This window comes from Dromiciops gliroides, chromosome 3, assembly GCF_019393635.1.
Source record: "Dromiciops gliroides isolate mDroGli1 chromosome 3, mDroGli1.pri, whole genome shotgun sequence".
Lineage (NCBI taxonomy): Eukaryota > Metazoa > Chordata > Mammalia > Microbiotheria > Microbiotheriidae > Dromiciops > Dromiciops gliroides.
This window is the reverse complement of record NC_057863.1, coordinates 385791276-385813205: the sequence shown is the minus strand read 5'-3', so window position 1 is coordinate 385813205 and position 21930 is coordinate 385791276. Positions and strand designations below refer to the sequence as shown.

Genomic DNA, 21930 nt, shown 5'->3' with positions numbered 1-21930 from the left:
ATTATAACTTGTGAATTGAGCCCAGCCCACCTGCTGACATTTCTACCATCTACAAAAATTTACTGGTAAAACTACTCCCATTAAGTCCTGGGCTAAAAAGCTAAAGTGAGCTGGCATATATTCAAATAGCCTCAATTTCCAAGTGGGTAGTTATTGCCATTTCTTGTTGGGGATTAATTCAGGCCACTTAGTCACATAAAGAAGCAATTCTTTTCCATGTACCATTTCCCCCCCAATTGCAACAATAGTTAGATAGTGTCCTCATCTGAGCTGGCTGACATGACATGGTCCAAGTAGGCTTGTGTACCCAAATGCATTTCCCTAATCAACTGGGATACTGACATAAAGACCTCCTTTCGCTCACTTGTGTGGGCCAGCTCATTTAGTGTTCCAGTTCCACCTTCTGCAAACTTAATGACCCTCTTAAGAAAGCAGCTGGAAGAATTTACTGTTCTTTATCTCGTGCCCAAACTTCTTGATGTCACATAATCTCCTTTAAGTTATTCTTCCCATGTGTACAGCATAGGACATGACAAGTCACATGAATAGCATCCTTACTATTAGTATAAACACCCCAAGAAGAAAAAGACTTGTGATTTGATACTTACCCAGAAAGCACCAAAACCCAACTATTAGGATTAAAACACATGACCTTCCCAGTTGAGCCTATAAGAGTTTCATGCAAAAACTCCCCCCAAATTTCAGGGTGCTGATAGAAGATGCAGCAAAGGATACTTAGATCAACAAATGGAGGTACTTTAAAACCAAATGATAAAGCAACTTGAGGTAAATTTAAGCTGTTAACACTGTAGATTTGCTTCAGAGAATGGGAATCATATGCTCGAACGTAGGATTTATATGCCTCCTGTGCTGATTTATGAAGGAAGTAGTTCTTCTCAATCAGTTTTTCCAACTGAAATTTTAAGAAGCAAAAAACATTTTGTATTATCCCAAGATGTTGCTTTTCTTAAGCACACAAATTTCAGTATGTATGCAGTAATACTAAGTTACCCAAGCCTCATCCATTCCAATTTACCAATTAACTCTAAAGATCCAAAATACCTTCAAACATGTTATCACAGAAGACCAAAAGTTTTTTAAGACAAGGTCAAAGCAGAAGATGGATATCCTGGGGCTGTGGGGAACTGAGTATATAAAAAAAATTTATCAGCATTTAAAAATGAAATACCTGAGACTGAATGTCAGAAATTTTTGACCAGGAAAATTCAAACTCACTTAATGGTACCTAGAAAGAGGGAAAAAAAGGCAATACTAGTAAATCAGAATTATTCAAAGGCTAAGTTTAAGATATTGTGAATGATACCATGATATGTTCCAGTGGGGTTGCAATCACCATATGCGTGTGTTTTGGGTTAGATCCCAAAATGTTAGACCTAGTTGTTCTAACTAGTTAATGGAAGAACTGGGATTTGATCCCAAGTGTTCTGGTGCATTGTTTTTTCAACAACACCATGCTGACTTCCAGGAGAACAGCACTCGTTCTTAAGTGCTATGAAAGCCGGGGAAAGGAAAGGGGCAGAAAAAGATAGGCTCGTGTATGTGGAGATTGTGCATGTGGTTTACCTCATAGGCTCAACTTGGCCAAATTTTTGTAACAGGCAGCCTGGTCTACACTACATTCTCTTTTGGAGACATAAAAAAACCTTTTCTTTAACTAGTGATCTAAACCACACTGAAACGTTTGCTTACGGGTCTGCATTGAGATCATTTCAGTCTTGACCAGAACCTAGCCAAATTCTCTCTGGGGGACCTGAGACACAATGTCTTCCAGGCTCTAGGGACAGAAAACAGAAGTGGCATTAACTAGCCTGAGCCACAGGGAGTAACGGGCTTCCTGTGGCACAAGCTAGTAAAGCATATACTCTTCCCAAAAAGAACTTCCATAATAATTCATAGGCTAGTCTAAAGCAGGTTTATGTGCCAGGCATTTGATGAGGGGTGGCAGTCAGTACCAATTCTAACTTGCGGTGATGATAATAAGCTCCTGCCTGGAGAGAAAGTTTTGTCATTGTATGATCTCTTCATGAAGTTAACCGGCACAACCCTATGCATAACAATGCTTACCAACTCCTCTTATTTTAAAAATAGTATTTTTTCCCCAATTACATGTAAAGATAGTTTTCAACATTCATATTTGTAAGATTTTGAGTTCCAAATTGTTCTCCTTCCCTCCCACTTCCTGAAGCCAGCAAGCAATCTGATATAGATTATATATTACAATCATGTTAAACATATTTCCACATTAGTCATGTTGTAAGAGAAGAATCAGAACAAAAGGGAAAACCCCCCAACAAAAAAGTGAAAATAGTATGCCTTGATCTGCATTTAGACCCCATAGTTCTTGTTCTGGATGTGGAGATCATTTTCCATCATGAGTCTTTTGGATTTGTCTTCAATCCCTGTATTGCTGAGAAGAACTAAGTCTATCACACGATCAACACACAATGTTGCTGTTAGCTGTGTACAATGTTCTCCTGGCTCTGTTCACTTCACTCAGTATCAATTAATCCCTCTTATTAGAAACCTTTGTCTCCCCATCTCTATTCTTGAAACACGGCTAAAAGCACATCCCCGTGTGGTTATGCATGCTTTATCTCAAGCCCGCCAACTGGAATGTGGTGGAAAAGTGTTTTAAAGATGGAATTGAGATTCTGGAGAAATATGGAAAGTTGAGCAAAGTATACTGGACAGTTTTGAAGAAGAAATGAAAGATCTGCCTTGATTTCTAGGTATAGAAACATCTGTCATCACAGACTTAAGTAGGTTAAGGGTGGGATCGTCCTGACTCCTTCAGAGGGCCTGGGCTTGCCACTGGGTCCTCCTAGCTGCCACTGCCACCTGCAAATGCACAACCCACTTGGTTCTCCTGGAACCCACAATCACCAGTAGAATGAGCCCCAATTCTCTGTCATCACCAAAGGCCCAGGAAGGTAAGGGTCATCATCAGCACACATGTAGACTGTTATATATTGGCTATGTTCTCCATGACCCTTCCAGCCATGTTATTTATCATGTTATGCTAGAACCTCCTATCCCTTTCTCTTGACTGCCTAGATCAACTGCTAATTCTCTTGATCTATGGCTGGCATCTGCATCTCTAGCACCTAGGAAAGGAGATGCTTCATGTGAATGAATTGGATTTTCTACATTTAGATGATAAACTTATGGAGAACAGAAGCAAGGTCATTTACTTTTTCCCTCTAGTAGTATTCAGTAGAGTGATGTCAACAACTGGCACTAGTTAAATTGTCACATAAAGATGTTTTCTATGATGGGCAATATTCTGATAAATTCTGTGGGGTTCAAGAAAATTAGAATGTTACAGAGTTGCTTAAAAATACTAAAAAATGGTTTTAGACATGCCAAACCGCTTTAACAATGACTCACTTTTATATAGTACTTTCTGGTTTATAAAAAGCATTTTCTCCCAACAGCCTTTCATGGTAAAATTTCCAAGTATTATCCCAATTTATGGGCAAAGAAAATGGCTTACAGCAATGGTTCCAAGACTAGAGCCCAGGCCCCTGAGTCTCATTCTAGCATTCTTTCCATTACACCCCACCCCCACCCCAGCTCTATAGACAGGTTTGTTTTTTTTCATGGCCCCACAGTCTACATATTCTTTGATACAAGCAGGTTAATTTAGACTTTTCCTAATTTTGGATTTTCCAAGCAAAGTGCCTTTACTCCTCTTGGGCCTCAGCTTCTTCACTTGTAAGAATAAGTTAGAAGAGATATCAATAATCTCTAAGGGCCCTTCCAAGTCTAAAATATAATTCCTTACCTTGGCCTGCTTCAGGTAACGAAGAAAACCCAACTCTTCTGGTCGTAAAATAAGCAAAGCATGGCCTCTTCCGTTTATGCCTCTGGCTGTTCTACCTACACGATGAATATATTCCTTAAGTGGAAAAAGGAAACATGAGTTTAAATGTGGTCCTGTGCAGAGACACTGGCTGGCAATATACCTACATTTCCAGAAATCTGTTAATGGTGGCACATCATCTGTACTCCAATCTGTAAAGATGGCACATTTGTCCTCAATTGCATTTTTTTTGTATAAAATAGGGATTATAACAGCCATTTTCAGCATAACAAATCACTAACAGTTACCTTCTTTCAACATAAGGCAAATAACTGACATAAAGGAGTAGAAGACAAGCCTTAAGGAGGTCCAAAGGACACGATGACCTAGAAAAATGAAAACACTGTGGCTTGTCCCTAAAGCTGTAGTCTGTGACTTCTTATGGGCAGAAGGTTTCTGGTGAAAAAACTCCTTCTATCAATGCTGACTGGTGATTGTTCTGCAACTTCTAGTCTAGTAGAGATGCCCGGGGCACTAAGAGACCTAAAGGCCTTAAAGGGTCCAGTGTCACTGAACCAACATGTGTCACAGGCAGGATTTGAATGTAGGTCTCCCTGGCTCTGAGGCCTCTTCTCCATCCATTGCACCTCTGCAAACTTACTGGATACCAATTTTCCATGTTTAGGATGCCATATAATTTACAATTCATCAATTTAAGCATCTATATGAAATACACAGTATTGGTGCAAAGTTTCATGGACTCTTAGTGAAATTTTTGTTTCTTCCTAGTGCACTTTCCATGGTGCCACTCTAATGCCTCTCTGTGAGAAATGAAATTAGAAGCCAGTTTATGTTCTCTTTTGTGTTTTCAGAAACAAGAGTATATATCAGCACACTGATATAAGGGAGTAGAAGACTGCACTTACTTAACACTGCATTTACTTCCTATTTAACAATGGTCAAAAAAATCCAGGGAAAAGATATTTGTTGTGAAATGTAGTCAAAGTCAGTTCCAGCTGTACTGGACATTACAGTATTTGTTAGGATATTATTTGTAAAAAATTTATCTTAGAAAAAAGAAAAATAAACCATTTAGAAAACTAATCAGCACACTGACTGCGTGTGGAAGCAATCCTCCACATAAGATAATATTTGGATGAGACAAGATGACAATTACCTTTGGATCATCTGGAGGGTCATACTGGACAATCCAATCTACTTCAGGAATATCTAGCCCTCTGGCAGCCACATCTGTACACAGCAAAATTCCTGAATCTGCATTGCAGAACTGAAAGAATGTAGTTGTCCGCTTGTTTTGCTTCTGTTTGCCCTGGATTGAAAAAGAATTACATTACTGAGCTATGTTGTGAGCAGTGAAATAATTTTGCAATCATTTCTGAGCGTGGGTACTTGCCCATTAAGGGGATTCTAATCTAAAGAAATGGGCTAAATTAGGATTGTTTAAACCCCCAAACGCAGCAAAAGGCACCAGATTACACATAGGCAGACAATAATGGGAAAAATCACCACATAACACTAAACTCTTCAAGGATCTCAGAGTCTTCAAGACTTTTTCAAAATCAGGTGATAGAAGCAGTAATTCAAAACCAAAGCAGATAGTATCAAAACACTCAAGGTTCATGTAAAGGGTAGTGGGGTTGTGTCACCTTCAGTGGCTTGGGATCCTAAGCATCTCATAGGATCCTTCAGGAATCTTATTTCTTCCAAATAAATTCTTTTAACCTAGAATCCAAAATCTGGCCCTAGTCTCCCTTTCTAGCCTTACTCTCTCTTTAATTCACACTTATTCACTCCCAGTTTCCCAAAGACACAATGTGAATTCCCATCCCTGAAGGCTCAGCACAAGTCCTATATCTTCAGTGAAATTTTCCTTGGTCCCCAGTGACCTCTCTCCTCAGAAATTACACAAGCCTCATGGTCTGCTACATTAATTTGGCATTTTCATGCTGTGTTATATTGCCAGTTATGCTCTCCACAATAGGGCAGGGACTGTCCCTCATATCTCTTTATATTCCCAGAAACAAACAGCACAAGCTTTGAATACAAGAGATGATAACTAAATGTTTGCTGACTTTAATGATAACAATTTCGGTTGTGAGCATCAGATTGAACTGTTAGTCTATAACATTAGACATTTAAGATTTTTTGAAAAAGGGTAAAAAATGTCCCAAACAGAACACTTACATGAATGGCCATGACAGGTAAATCAATGTAGTTCAGAAGCTCATAGTGGTATTTCACTGACATACATGAAGAAAAAAATACCATCAGCTTCTTCTTTCGGTTCTTCTTGAGGAATGTAAAGAGTAGAAGGAATCTTTTCTCAGATGGACAAACAACATATCCCTAAAAATAATTCAAGTGAACAATTACATACACCAACACCAGAAGAATCAGGTGCATCAACTGACACAAAAATTTTATTACAATTATACTTTAAAATAAAACATTTTCACCCTATATTTTCTGCCTTATTAATTGGCACTGCTTGGTTCTTCAAAGTATTCTTAAATTCTGGTCCTTTTAGTGTTAACCCTATGGTTTTAAGAAAATGGTGATCACAAGAACATAAAAGTATTCAAAGATAAGGGCAATTTTCAGATACCTATTTAGGCACTGATATATTCCAACTATTGGAATAAGAACATTAGAAACACACACTTATGTACTCATTTTTACACCCTACATTTAGAGAAGAGTATTTCATTGATAGTAATAATGATTTCCCCAAATAATCTAAGTGACCTTTAAATTTTAGTTATAATTTAGGTACTCTCTACCTACAAATTATTTCCTGTTGCAACCACTAGATACTTTATGCCCTTGGTATTTTTAAAACGGTGAGTCATCCATGGTTTGGTTCCAATTCTGGATAGAATGAAGAAATGGCAATATATCAAAACCTAAATTTACATGGATTTTTCTTTATCACTAGATTCCATTTTTAGAAGAAAAAGACAAATGACAATAAATCAAACTTGAGAATTAAAAAAAATTATACATATGCATACATGAAACTGATGTTCATTTTAACACTACAAGATTAAAATCTTCAAAATTGAATCAATGAGTTAAAAGGTCCGTGGTTTTCACTCTAAAGTAAGTTCACCAGAAAACTTAATTAACCAGAAGACAATTTAACCTAGGCTCCTATAACTTTACACCTATATATACATATATTTACACAATATATACATGGTTGGTTGCTGTGATTTCTGACTTTCCACCTTGCATTTTTTGCACCTAACCCTTCCAAAATTATAGCTTTCATCAAGAAACTACCACTGTAGATCTTTATGTTTTTATTATCAAAGTTTAATTCTTCTTAGCATTCAAGACTTGTTAAAATCTCATCCCATTCTACTTACCTACCTAAGTTTATAACCACTACTCATCAACACCAACTCACCAACATTTTATCCAGTAACACCATCCTCATACTTGGCCTGGCCAAACTTTTTTGTCTTGTTCAGAATGACACCCCCCCCCCCCCTTCTATGTTATCTAAATGCTTCTCTATAATTCATGGATTAGCTCAGATTCTTAAATGTGGGTTCCTGAAAAATATTCAATATTTTTGACAATGTATTTCAATTTAGTTGGTTTTCTTTGTGATTGTATGTCTTTTTTAAAGGCATTTAAAAACTATTATTATTCTCACAAATGGTTCACAAGCTTTTCCAGATTGCCAATGGGGTACATGACATAAAAAAAGAGGTCAATGATCGACATTGAGCCCCACCTGTCTTTGTGCAGCCTTTTCAAAGTGTTCCAGACCACACTGGTGTAGCCTTTTCCTGAACTCCTCTAGTTCTATTTTATAATACACACCACACAGTTCAGTGTATTTATTTATATCCTGTATTTAATTGTATGCTAGTTGTTTCAAGCATCTCAGACATGTTTTTCCAAGGGGAATGTGTGCTATTTTAGGTGTTCTTTTATAAAGCTTACTTCTTTGTTACCCACTACACTGTCTACAACCCAGTGCCAGTAGGCCCAATGAAATACCTGTTGATTACCCTGAATTCAAACAGCACATCCCAACAAAAGACTTAACATCTATGTGATCAAGGACATACCACTTAACCTGTGAGCTCGTTTCCTGATTTGTACAATAAGGGGTTGGCTTAGACTATCTCAAAGGTCCCTTCCTGCTCTATGATAATAGTCCCCATGAATTTATAAATCAGGGCCCACAGGATTATAACTACTGGATGAAAGCTACCAACACATATTAATACTGAGATAATAAACAAAGATAAAAACAAATAATGGAAGTAAATTTTGTGACAAGCAGGGGAAAAAAAACTTTAAAATATCAGTATAAGCAAAATACTGTGTCAGGAGATAAACACTTATATTTTGTTTTAAAGCTTGCAAAGTGCTTTGTGTCATTTTCTTATAACCACCCAGTGATACATACATGCATACATACATATACATACTACAGATATCATTATCCTAGTACCTCTATATGTGGGATGTCTAAATTAACATACCCCCAGAATCCACTGATCTTTGAAACTTCTTCCAGAGGATCCAGCTATCTTGGTGACTGAATAAAGTTCAAATTCACCTACTAAATTTGCTAGATGGTCCTAGCCCTAAGATTACCTGCCTGCTTGTGCCTTACTGTAATTCTCTCCCTCTGTTTTTTCTGCCTCTTACTCTGGGCACTCTATTCAAATGAATAGTAATAGTACCATTGATCCTGGATGAAAAGAGTCTGTCAAATGATTGCTCTATGTATCAACTCAATATGGTACAATGGAAAGAATACTGACTCCAAAGTCAGAGAATAAGGGTTTGAATTTTACTTTTGATGCTTAGCACTTGTATGACCTTGGGAAAGTTGATTGCCCTCCTTAGGTCTCAGTTTCTTTATCTGCAAAGGTCACACTGAGGGACTCTGAGGTTCATCTTTTCTAGTTCTAGCTCTACCAAGTAATGATGCATCCTTTGGTCCCCAGACCAAAACACCCTTCTAGGCCACCACTCCCTTATGCAATAGCATAAAAAAGCCAAGGCCTCCCATTGCACCTGGGGCTATCTCCAGTCGTCCTGATGTATATCTTGCCACTGGACCCAGATGGCTCTGGAGGAGAGTGAGGCTGGTGCACAGCCCTCCCTCACTTAAATCCAATTCACTGCAAGTCATGACATCACTTCCCAATGTCATGGTCCTCTTCAGAACAAAGGACAAACAGCATTTCCTCATGAGTTTCCCAAGGTCAAGGTTTCTCTCTCTCTCTCTCTGTATATAAGTCCCCAAAATATTGGTGAAAAATTACCTGTTCGAGACCATCTACTGTTGCAGTATCTTTATCATCATCAACACCAACATACAATGGTTCCTTTTTAAGAGAAATCTTTGCCAGATCTTCTACTTTACGAGTTTGTGTGGCAGAAAAGAGCATAGTTTGTCTGCGCTCTGAAACAAAGATGGTATAAAAATAACATAAGCATTTCAGAGAATTCCAACCACTTTATACCTACAACTAGATAGGAAATGAAACTTTCCCATAAAAGAATATTTTAATAACTATCTCATAAAACTTACATGCTGCCCCAATCCATCAATTTTTCCTCTACACATGCAAAAAGCAGGATTCAAACAAAAAGTTGCTGCATGGCATGTAATGTCTTTCAATGTATGAGTCTCAAATAAGCAGACAGCACACAGTTCAGCACAACTGAGTTGAAAGGATTTGACCTTAGGACAAGATCACTTTACATTTCATTTCTCCCAAACAAAGGTAACCTTAACTGAGTGGCAGTGGGGTATGGTGCAAAAGGCCCTAGATTTGGAGTCAGAGGATCTGGCTTTGAATTCCCTTTCTGCTACTGACAAGTCACTTAAGTTCTCTATTTTCTCATGTATAGAATGAAAGGCTGGATTAGTTGGCCTATGAGGTCCCTTTTAGTTCTAAAATCTATTATCCAAAATAACCATAATGTCAGTCAAAGTAATTTATTAAAATCGGTAAACACTACTTTTTCTTTTTTGGGGGGTGGCAAAAGGAGTTAAGTGACTTGCCCAGGGTTACATAGCTAGTAAGCATCTGAGGTTCCTGAGGTCCTCCTGGCTCAAGGTCCTCCTGACTCCAGGGTGGTGCTCTATCCATTGTGCCACCTAGCTGCCCCTAATCATGACTGTTTAGGCAATTGCTGTATTTTAGAAATGGTTAATAAACTTGATTCATGAATCTACAATTTAACTGTGAATGTCAAATTGGCAAAATAAATTTCCACTTCAAAATGAAACACTTTAAATTCATAAATGGGATTGGTACCTTTATAAAAGGAATAACAAGCCCAGAGTTTTACTGGCATTTTTGTCTTTGTTTTGGGAAAGAAACAGACATTAACTGTCTATTTTATAAACTGAATACATGCAAAGCACTACGTATAGGTGGAGATAACTTGGATGGGGGAAGGGATGATAGTCTGCTTTTTAACAACCTTCTGGATGTCTGTGAAATAGCTTTATACAGCATCTTCTATGTATCACATCTAAGTGGCTTAATGTTTTGATGAAGACCAGCAAATAGAAGCAGGGGGGAACCTCTCTTCTCCCCCATAATTTCATTATCATTACCACAAGATTTCCTTAATGGTAGCATCATTTGCTACCACCAAATTGCAGCACACAGCCTGAAACACAATGTGTATGTCTAAGCGATATGCAGATCTGACTCACTTGGCAGTAGTTTGATGATCTGCTTCATTTCTTCCTCAAACCCAACCTCAAGAATTCGGTCAGCCTCATCGATAACAAGACACTGCAGGTTTTTATACATAAATCCTGGGGTGTTCTATAAAATAAAGGAGAAACAGAAAGAAGTGGGTTACCCCACATATTTATTTTTCGGAATAAGGGGAAAAAAAGGACAAAGCTGCATGACATTTACCTGCATGTGGTCCAGAAGTCGGCCAGGTGTTGCCACAATAATGTTGATTCCATTTGCAAGTTTCTGTGCCTCTGCAGATCTGTTACTGCCTCCCATGATCAAACCATAGGTATGCACATGGTGAGACATTAGTTCCTTAAGCACACCAAAAGTCTGCATAGCCAGTTCCCGAGTAGGTGAGAGAATAAGGACCCCTGTTCCTAAAAAAAAAACCAAACAAACCAAAAAAGAAAAACTCAACCCCCTCTTAGAAATTATGACAAAATCAAACAGTCCTAAACCACAAGAGTCAAAATAAGTTATATTTTTAAAGACATAAATGAGAAACTGAGGGCTTACCATTCCTTGGCATGAACTTTAACTTAACAATGAGTTCTATCGAAGGGATGAGGAATGCTAGGGTTTTGCCACTGCCTGTTTTTGCAGCTGCTAGAATATCCCTATTATTTTAAAAACAAAAAGAACATATTTAGACTATTGTACTTATAATTCTAGATTGAAAAAAATGTCTTATTATAGGAAAACACCAAACCAAACTAAAAATGTATCATCCACAAGGTAACACATTTATTACTTTTTTCCCCCTAAGTAATTGTAACTGGTTAATTCTCAATATTTTTTGTTGCTTTACATAAAAACAAATTAAAATACCATGTAACTATTTATCAAGAGAAACAGATACTTTAAATCAGCTTGCAGCAAATGAAGATACCACATTGCCCTAGTGGTAATAATAAAAATAGTTAGCACTTATATAACACTGATTTGCAAAGCATTTTACAACTACTATCTCATTTTTATCCTCACAACCGTCCTGGGAGGTAGGTGTTATTATTCCCATATTACAGGATGAGGAAAGTGAGGCAGACAGAAGAAAAGTGACATGACCACATAGCTAGTAAGCATCGGTCAAATTTGTACTCTGGTCTTCCTGATGCCTGGCCTATCCCCACTGTATCTCCTCATACTACATACCAACAGTCACTTTACCTGCCTTCTAGAAGTGGTCTGATACTTTTATGCTGAATCTCAGTCATGTTAGTAAAGCCCATTTCTGCTATTGCTTTCAGAGTGTTTTCGTTGACCATATTAGTAAGTGAAGTGAATGAAGTATCCTCAAAGGAACCTAGACAGAAACAGGTGACCATTAGCAAACTTTATTTTTTTAAATTAACATTACCATTTAACTAAATGCTTCATGATGATTTTAATTTTATTAAACTAGGCAACTAGCCTAACCTTTAACCTTTGAAAATAAAGTCATGATTTGATGTTTCTGCATGATGGCAGCTAGAAAGAGACATGTTTCTTTACTTCTAACCATAAATAGTTGTGAAGTTAGGAGTTCAGAAATCAAAAGAGGTCATGTTATCAAGATGAAAAAATGGTGACTAAAGCTAAACTCTTTCCTTACATTTCCATTTTGCTCATGAGAAAAGAGAAGTTGAGATGTCAGAGGAGCTTTCACTGGTCACATAATCAATATGTATTGGTATGCCCAGGTCTTCTGACTCCTTATCTAGTCATTTTTTTACTACATGGTCCTGTCATTCAGATCAGAGGGCACCAGTGTGAAGGAACGGAGGAAGCGGAATTTGACAGGAAAATAAAAGGGATTTTGAAAAATACTCATGAATCTGAGGTTCCAGAGTGACAAAGTGGACAAAAACGGAAAAAGACAAATGCTGGAGGAAAGGTGGGCAAAGAGGCACATTGATGTACTTTTTAGGGGAGGTGTGAATTGGTACAGATATTCTAGAAAGCAGTTTGGAATTGTGCATCCCCTTTGGTTCAGTCAGACCTCAAACTTTTCCAAAGAGGAAAAGTGCCAAATGTATAAAAATATGTGTACCATCTCTTTTCTGTAGTGGCAAAAAACTGGAAATAAGAGGATACCCATCAATGCAGAATGGCTGAAGAAACTGTTATACAAATGTATGGAATACTACTAAGTTGTAAGAAATGATGAAGGCCTTACAGTTAATATGGGATGACATCTATGTATAGAACAGAACCAGGAAAATAATACTTTGTAAACAACTGTAAAAATAACATTGCAAAACCCAACAATTTTGAAAGCTATAAGAACTCTGATCAAAGCAGTGATCAATTATGATTCCAGAGGACAAATTATGAAGGATGCTACCCACCTCCAGGTGATGACCTGTATATGCAGAATGGGATGCATTTTTAGTACAAGGCCACTATAGTAATTTATTTTGCTTGACTGTGCATATTTGTTACAAGGGTTTTGTTTTTCTTTTTTCTTTTTCCAGAGGGAGGGGAGAGAAAAAAAAATAAATGCTTGGCAAAAAATTTTTGCAAATTTAAAAAATGAAAAGAAGTGTTTGGACTGATCATATTGAAGGGATTTTGGATGTTTAAGAAGTCAGAAGCAGAAAAAGAGGGACACTCATCTAACATTATATAACAAGCAAGAAAAGTTAGAAGGAAAAAACACAAGAATTTAGAGGTCCTTAGAATGTAAAAATAACAGCTAAAGGTGCTTTACATATATTATCTCATTTGATGTGAGCTAGGTTCCATTCCATTTTACAGATGAGGGAAGTAGAGCTAGGACGGGTTAAGTGCTTCAATCAGGATTTGAACTTGGGTCTTCTTGACTCCAAGTCTAGCCCCTCCATTCACTATACCACCAACCTGGCTCCAATTAGATATATCAAAATAGCTCATGTTAAAGAAAGAGATAGAAGGTGGAAAGGAGAAAGAGAAGAGGTTTACATTTGGAAAGCATACTGAAAATTACCTGTTAGTCCATGAGGAAGGCTGGGCATTTCAGCATCCTCTTTCTGATCCTCTATAGCATTTTCTTTTATTTTGGGATCTTCCTCACCATCATCATCAGATCCCTCTCTGTCTTCAGTTTTTGCTTTTTTGTTTTCTGGTTAAAGAAAAACATCACCGTACCCCAACTCCAGTCAGAAAATTTCTCAAAATGGACAAAACTAATGAAATACTCCCTTAGGGCCCACAGGAAGAAAACATGTAACAAACACAAGAAATTGTTTTCAAAAACCGAATCTGAATTTGTTAAAAATTTCAATTCTCTGAATCACTCCTTATATCAAGTTTCAATCAGAGTGCTTTATAAGGTCACTTTATTGGAAACAGTTTTGAAATCCCACCGATGCTTGAAGGTCTGATTCAAATCTCATCTCCTCCATGAAGTTTTCCCTGACTGTTCTACATAGACTTCCACCCCCCCCCCCTTTGAATTCTCAGTCTGTTTGTCATGTATTTTTATATTTAACTGTCTTACATCTGAGTTTACATCTTATCCCCCAGCAATAGATCCCTTCATTCCCTTAAGCTTCAGTCTTGCTCATCACCAGTTATCTACTGGACTTTTCAAATTGGATATCCCAGAGATATCTCAAACTCAACATGTCCTAAGCTGAACTCATCATCTCCCTCCCTGTACTCCACAAACTCTTGTTTTCAAAACTTCTTTATGATTGGTGAAAGCACCACCACCCTTCCAATCTCCCAAGTTTGTACTTTTGGAATTATCCAGGGTCTTCTTGACCCCACATGCCACATCAGTTGCCAGATTTTTCTGTTTTTGCCCCACAACATTCCTCATCTCCATTCCACTAAACTAAAATTTATTAAATGCTTTCTACAGTAAATGCTTTCTAAGTACTGAGAAAGATGCTAAGGAGAATAAAGTTATTTTCACTATCCTGAGTTAATCAATCAAAGATCTGTTCAACACGTACTATGTACCAGGCATCAAGTACCTTGATATCTTGCTCAGTATATAGAAAATTATTCTTATGTATTCATTTATGTAATACAATCAACTGAAAAGTCCTAATTGGATTTGCTTTAAAATTTATTTTGCTTCTACACACATTATCAAAAAACCCAAAGCAAGCTGAGGACATCAATTATGCATGGTTTCAAGTCCTCCATGTAATGCTGAATTTTGTTAGTATAATAGTACGTTAAAAATATGTTGCATTTGCTTTTCCATGTTCATTATAAACTCAGACTTTGCCTTCTATACAAATGAAATCTGAAACTTTCTGTACTCTTTTTTGCAAAATGAGAGGAAAAATCCACCATCCAGTGAAAAAGAGATGGTAAATCTTTTTATATAGACAAAAAATGCAAATGAGAAGTATATTAAAAACCTTCCAAAAAAAGAACCCCTTGAGGGAGATCAAGTACAAAAACTGCTATGTAATTTTTATGTTCCCCTTACTATCTATCTGGCCTCAAGCTCTGTATCTGGTTGTATCTCCAACTTCTGATTTTAACCAATGTATGCAGACTGGTTTATAAACAAATGAAATTGAAGCTCAATGGGATCCTTACACATCTTAACCTCTTCATTTTAAAGGTGAGGAAATAGGAAACTCAGAGAATAATCTGCTTGAGATCCGAAAAGTAATGCAGTGGGGATAAGAACCCAAGGGTCCAGTCTCAGAGCTCAGGGCTCTTCCCACTTCACCTCCCTGTTTATGCACTGAGTTTGTCATTTTGGCCATAAGCTGAGCCAACAAAACCATCTCAAGGCCAGGGAAAGGTGAGCTCATCTGCATTTTTCTTTGCTTGGTCTGTCATTTTCCCAAGAACAGCCCTCAAACTTCAACAAGAAGACTAAACTCTCAGTCCAATGGTTCAGCACCTGAAAATACATGCTGAACACAAACCTTTGCTATATTCACTGCAATGTCAGAAAAAAAAAAAAAGAGTCACAGTTTATACTAAAACTGGAAGGCCCGATCCTATTCCTTTCTCATTTGAATTTGTGTTTATTTCAGCAATTTCTTTTTCAACATACCACAAATAATAGGTTTTATTCATTAGGGAAAAAATAATCTTAGAAATCGTAATCTGCCTTGAACAATACGACTACCTAGGTGAGTTTCTTAGGAATAATCTTTTAAGTGTCTGTGTATTCAGAAAACAAGAACAGATTGCTCCTTTTTCCACTTCCTTTGCATTTCTGAGATAAAACTACTCATGCAAACTGGCAAAAAAAAATATAAAAAAAAAAACCCAAAGGAATTTTGATCAAGTTTAGTTTATTTTTCTAAATAGAACCATTGTTCTTTGGGAGAAAGAGGGAAAAATTCCTACTTTGCTTCCAAGGCTCAGGCCAAACTTCAGCTCCCTGAAGTTTTGCTCAGGCTGCCTGTCAACCCCAATTTAAGAGTCAGATCAAACAGATCCCAATTCAATATCCCTTCACAGACCACTCCTGCCTAGTCATCTCTTTTCTTTGAATACTTGTAATGCTCATTGTGTCCGTCACTTTTTGAAAAAATCTTCATGTACTGCATGATTTTCTCAGATCCAGAAGTATGGAGTTGTACTAGACAACCTTGAAGGTTTGTTTTAAGTTCTATGGAGCTGTTTATGTCCATTGATGTCAAACCCAACTATTCTATGTCTTAGCAGATGGTTTCTTGAGCTGCTGTGGCTAAAAGAAAGGGTAATCATCTTTTGGTGATGAGTCTTTCCAAACTCAGCTTAGTCCTCAGGTGACAGGTTTAGTTAAACACTGGGCCCATGCCTCAAGGTTTCCTGGTTCGGGAGTACGTGCTATAGCTAATGTTAAATTTTGTATCTCAGTCTGGGGATAAATAAAAGAACTCAAGAAACTGGCTTAATGTGTGTATGGTTGGAGTTAAGCTCTCTTGTTTTAAAAGTATCTTTAGTGTTGACAATGCTACCATAATTCTTTTGAAGTTAGAAGTACAAGGGACCTTACAACAGACTTCCTGGAAAGAATTTCCTTGCCCACCACAGCTCCAATCACCTCTAATGTTTAGTCAGAGACCTTGTTGCTTGCTATGTCACTCCAACCATGTTAATTCTAACCCTAAACTCATAATGCTGGTACAGATCTAAGAGACTATCAAATCTAACTCCCTTATTTTACAGATGAGAAACTGAGCCTGAGACAAATGGGATGGCCCGCCCAAAGTCACTTCATACATAACCATCCAGCCTCAAAGGCCACCACCCATGCATGTTTGAAAACAGTATCTTGGTACACAATAGGAGTAATCATTCAACACACAGCATAATTCAAGGAATAAAGATAAGCAACAAGGCATGTTCCCTGCCTTCAATGAATTTATAATTGGCTAGGGGAAACAAACAGATGAAAATTGGAATAATAAAACCTGACATTAAATGCCAAATGTGTGGCAAAGACAATAAATGTTACTGAAGTTTAGTGGGGGAAGAGATCATTGTGGACTGCTGTGCTCATGAGAGAGTTTGGGAAGGCTTCACTCTCACAGGACATTTTTTCTGACATTTAGTTTGATAGAAAAATAGTCTCATCAGGGTTAAAGAAAAGTTTATTTCTAAAAAAATAAAATAAAAATAAAAGCTTATTTCTAGAATTCATATATGACCCTCTTTTTATTGTGAGTTATTCTTCAAGTTTATTAAGTCTACTTGGATTAACACAATTATACAAAAGCAAACAGCTTGTCAATGGCCAATATATAGTTTAGAGACCCTCACCCACTAAACTACCTAGATGATCTCTTCAGGAGAGGGGGAATATAGCAGGTGGTCCTGACAAGGTATTTCTGTGAAGACAAGGGTGGGTATAGGGGTGGAGGCAAGATGGATGGAGTGACTTAGCACTAAAGACCTCAGAAACTTCTGGACCTCTGCTGTGCAGGGGAATGCACTGTCCTCCCCAGTAAACCTATAAGGTTTTAGTCATTTGGGCAAAGGAATTGTTCCAATGACAAAAAGAAAATTAAGGTGTTCTCTAAAGAATCCAGGAAAAAAAAGAGGGAACATACCAGGTCCTGCATCAGCTGTTATTTTCCTCTTCTTCTTCTTCTTTTTCTTTTTTAATTCAGAATTGGGGAGCTGTGCAGTTGATTCTTCACTGGCTGCTAATACTGTAGATTTCTTTGGAGATTTTTCCACTTTTATTTCTTCTACTGTTTCTTCTGACACATGCTCATCTTGGGCTTCTGGTATATTGGTCCTTAAGGCCTCTGTCAAAAAAACAAAGTCGCATGACTATAAAATTCTGCAAATTCATACTTTAAGTCATTTAATTTCTAAATAATTAACCTACGATTGTTATCCAAAATAACACCACTTTTTTTTTCCACTTGTAATTTATGTGGTATTCACACAACTCTAACCCATTTTTATCAAAATGATATTTTGTGTGGTTCAATAATCTGAGAGCATGGAGAAATTTCTTTCCTTCAGATAAGGAACAGAGAAATAGAGCTCTCATTCATTCTGCCACCAGACATATATCCAAGTGGCATTTTAGTAAGAACTTATTTATACAGTGTTTCAGTAGTTATCATAAAAAACTAAAACATGTACTTACCACTGACATTCTAAAAGAACATTAATTATGTTAATTAAGAGGTAAAAGAATAGATATTGTAGGGGCTCAATAAATATTAAGTGCAATTAGGTGGTATAGTGGATAGAGCAATGGGCCTGGAGTCAGGAAAACCTGAGTTCAAATCCAGCCTCAGACTAATTGTGATCCTGGGTAAGTCTCTTAACCCTGTTTGCCTCCCTTCCCTCATCTGTAAAATAAGTAAGAGAAGGAAATGACAAATCACTCCAGTATCTTTGCCATGAAAACCACAAATGGGATCCCAAAGAGTCAAGACAGGACTGAAACAACTGAACAATAACAAAATAATATTTGACTGATATGTTGAATGTGGCTGTTCACTAATCAAATTATATTCTGATCCTCCTAAAGTCACAGGACATTTCTACAAGTCCAACACAAGACCTTAAGTGTCCCAAATTTTCCCATAACATCATCAACTGCTGATACCTCTCATTTAGCTAATATTTATCATTAGTATAAACCTAATTATTTGTATATGCTCTTCATCATCCAAATAAGAAACCAAAACAATTATTACCTTTAAGTAATTCAAATCACAATCTGTATACTATATTCTACCTCTTAAACTTACTTCCTGTAGACCCCTGTGAAAATTATTTAACTTTTCTGTGCCTCAGATTCCCCATCTGTAAAATGAAAGAACGGAACTAGAATATCTCTAAGGTCCCTTTAAATTCTGTATCTATGAATTCTTTTAACATAAGGATTCTTTTGCAGTAAGAAAAGCAGCCAAAGCAGTCTATACATTATTTCTGGGAACCCCACACTTTTTCCCAGGACATCTATCAATTAACATTTACTAAACACATATTATGTTCAAGGCATAAGTCTGGTCACTCTTGTCTAACTTTGCTGTCAGAAGTCAGGCACAGCTATGGAAGAGGGCAAAAGCTGATATTCCAAGTAGCTTTTCCATACTTATTACAACCAAAAATGGGGAGAATAGGGATATGCTTGCTGTGATACTTTGTGATGTAAGTGATGCAGAAATTCACTGATTCATTTACACAACCAATATTTACTGAGCTCCTACAAAACAATTTGCTAGGTGCTGACATGATAATAAATTCAAGGATCCTGCAGAAGGTTAAGCTATATAACAACTACATAAGTACCATATGTGAAGTACCAATAATCACTTTGAGCTTACAGTATATGCACAGGTTTCATTGGGTCTTGGAAGATAAATAGGATTTTGACAGGTTGAGAAAGTGGAGAGGGTATTCTAAGTGAAAAGAAGAGCATGAGAATAAATACAGAAGCTAGTAAAAATCATGTTTGAGGAAGGAACCATGAGTAGCCCCCCCTAGGATATGTAGAGTGTTTATAGGGAAGCAGTGAGAGAGGGGTTGGAAAGGTAGGTTAGAACTAGATTGTGGAAGCTGTTAAGGCTAGGGTAAGAGGTATAGATTTTATTTAATAGGCAATAGGGATCCACCGAAGATTTTTGGGCAAAAATTTGAAATAACTATTAATAACTGTAACTGTGCATTATTAAGCATAACTTGGTAGTGGTATGTGGGATGAAAGGGATGGGGAAAGGAAGACATATAAGTTGGGAAGAATTGGCAACAAAACCCAATAAAACTCATTTGGTCATCTTAGGAAGCTATTTAGTAGCAGCACTGAGATGAGAACACCTATTTCTTGATTTTTATTTCAGAGCTTCTATTAAACCACACTTATATTGCCTCTAACAATATGCTAAATAAGGTTAGATTCTCTATGAAAATAGTAAGTATTGTCGCTGTATCTTACTACACGTATCCAACACTATTAAGTACTGAGGAGGTAGGATACATGTAGAAGTTGAAGGAGGCATAAACATTTTATAAAAAGTTTAAGTGCCTATATTTGAGGAACATACATCCATCATCTTATGGCAAGGGTCCTTAACTTTGGGGTTACAGACCCAAGGGATCCCAAATACATTTCAGGAGGGTCTGTGCACTTGGATAATAAACACATGTTTATTTCCTTTTTTTTTTTTTTTTGGCTGGGCAATGAGGGTTAAGTGACTTGCCCAGGGTCACACAACTAGTAAGTGTCAAGTGTCTGAGGCCAGATTTGAACTCAGGTCCTCCTGAATCCAGGGCCAGTGCTTTATCCACTGTGTCACCTAGCTGCCCCGACATGTTTATTTCAATGTAATTAGTTTCTCTTATAATTTTAAATATTTATAAACATTCCAAAAAGGCTTCACTAGATTACCTAAGAGGTCCAAGAAAAAACAAACAGTCAAACACCCCGTTTTAGGGAACAAGATAAAAACACACAAAACAAGCCGAGAAAACAAGACACCATAGGGGAAGAGACAAATCTGAGAAAGGAGACGTCAAAGTGGATGGACTGGCCTTGGGAAGGCCAACATTTTAGCTGGACTCTGGAATACACTAACAATATAGAAGTGAAACGTAACAGGATCCAAGCACAGATTATCTGGTCAGTTACAAATAAGATTCTAGGTGGATTTTGGTCCAGGATCAAAAATAACTTCAATCACAGGAATGCCCGCAAAGACACAAGCTTCTTGTGTTCACAGTTAAGACCATGAGAGCAAGACGCCCCCCGCCGCCCCCGTTATTTCGTTTCCTCAGTGCTTAGCCTAGTGCCTAGCCCATAGAAGGCGCTTAATGAATGCTTGCAGACAGATTGAGAAGGTGGCTGTTCTGTCCCGGGGAAGTTCACACCGGTCCTGGATGAGGCTCTGGTGCTGGAAGTTGTAAGAAGGGACTCGTGCAAAGGGTCACTGCGGAGGGTCCCCGGTGTGGGGGGCCTCGCCTCTGACCGAGGCGGATGCCAGGTCATCCCGTGAAGCCCAGCCTGGAAGCCCCCGGCGCGCCCCCAGAGCTTGGACGGTCTCTGCCACCAGTTTGGGGACGGCTTAAGAAGGGAGGCCCTGGGTCTTTCCGGCCACCGGAGGCCTCCTCAGGGCGCCCGCTGCGCGTCAGGCGGCCCGCCCCAAGCCTGGTCGGCCACCGTAGCGGCCCGGAGACCGGGCCCCTCGCTCGCCAAACCCTACCTTTCTCCTTCAGCCGCTGGTTCCTCTGACGCAACTTCTCATTACGCTTCTCTATCTTCTTGCGCAGCAACTTCATCGGTAGATGAGACATTTTGCCGGCTGCCCTCGTTCTTCTCCGCCGCAGCTGTCTTTTTCCGGTCGCAGCTTCCACCGACTCTTCTTTCTTGGCTCACACGTGGGAGCACGTCGGAAACAGGAAATACGCATCAGATTACTTCATACGCAGCAGAGTACTTCCGGGGCAGGCGGAGAAGGCGGGCATTGAGGTGGTAATCCCTGGTAACCAAGCCCCGACGAGCGTCCCCTGCGGGAGAGGAGGTCGCGTTGCTTCTGCTGAAATCTTCACTCCCTTACAAAGAGCGAGGGATTTTAAACCCAAACCTCCAGGACCTGGGAATGGGTAGATCGCTCCCATGCTTCACACTTTACTAGCGATAGGGATAGAAGGGCAAAAGCTCTTGACTCCAGCCATTCTGGCCAGGTCCGGTGGGCTGAAATTAATTAAAAGTAGAGAACTGGGAGTTAGAGTGGGAGAGGAGAGGAGGGAAGGGTGGGGGAGAGGAGGGGAGAGGAAATATGTCTCGTCTTCCCTTTCAATCCAACAAATAGAGTTTTTTTTTTTTTTTTGGCGGGGCAATTGGGGTTAAGTGACTTGCCCAGGGTCACACAGCTAGTAAGTGTCAAGTGTCTGAGGCCATATTTGAACTCGGATCCTCCTGACTCCAGGGCCGGTGCTCTATCCACTGCGACACCTAGC

General features: G+C 38.4%; 1 protein-coding gene across 1 annotated transcript in view; it reads right to left on the bottom strand.

Moving 5' to 3' along the window:
- Positions 1 to 21366, bottom strand: part of DDX18 (DEAD-box helicase 18) — a 30902-nt gene extending 9536 nt beyond the window's left edge. Inside the window, exons 1-13 of the mRNA XM_043995226.1 lie at positions 21174 to 21366; positions 17559 to 17759; positions 13526 to 13660; positions 11749 to 11884; positions 11098 to 11198; positions 10759 to 10958; positions 10548 to 10662; positions 9139 to 9278; positions 6029 to 6190; positions 5001 to 5153; positions 3806 to 3919; positions 1190 to 1246; positions 736 to 913 (exon numbers count right to left, since the gene is read on the bottom strand). Of these exons, the coding sequence (XP_043851161.1) occupies positions 736 to 913; positions 1190 to 1246; positions 3806 to 3919; positions 5001 to 5153; positions 6029 to 6190; positions 9139 to 9278; positions 10548 to 10662; positions 10759 to 10958; positions 11098 to 11198; positions 11749 to 11884; positions 13526 to 13660; positions 17559 to 17759; positions 21174 to 21264 (1783 nt within the window). The 5' untranslated portion in view covers positions 21265 to 21366. The remainder of the gene's footprint in view (positions 1 to 735; positions 914 to 1189; positions 1247 to 3805; positions 3920 to 5000; positions 5154 to 6028; positions 6191 to 9138; positions 9279 to 10547; positions 10663 to 10758; positions 10959 to 11097; positions 11199 to 11748; positions 11885 to 13525; positions 13661 to 17558; positions 17760 to 21173) is intronic.
- Positions 21367 to 21930: the final 564 nt, after the last annotated feature.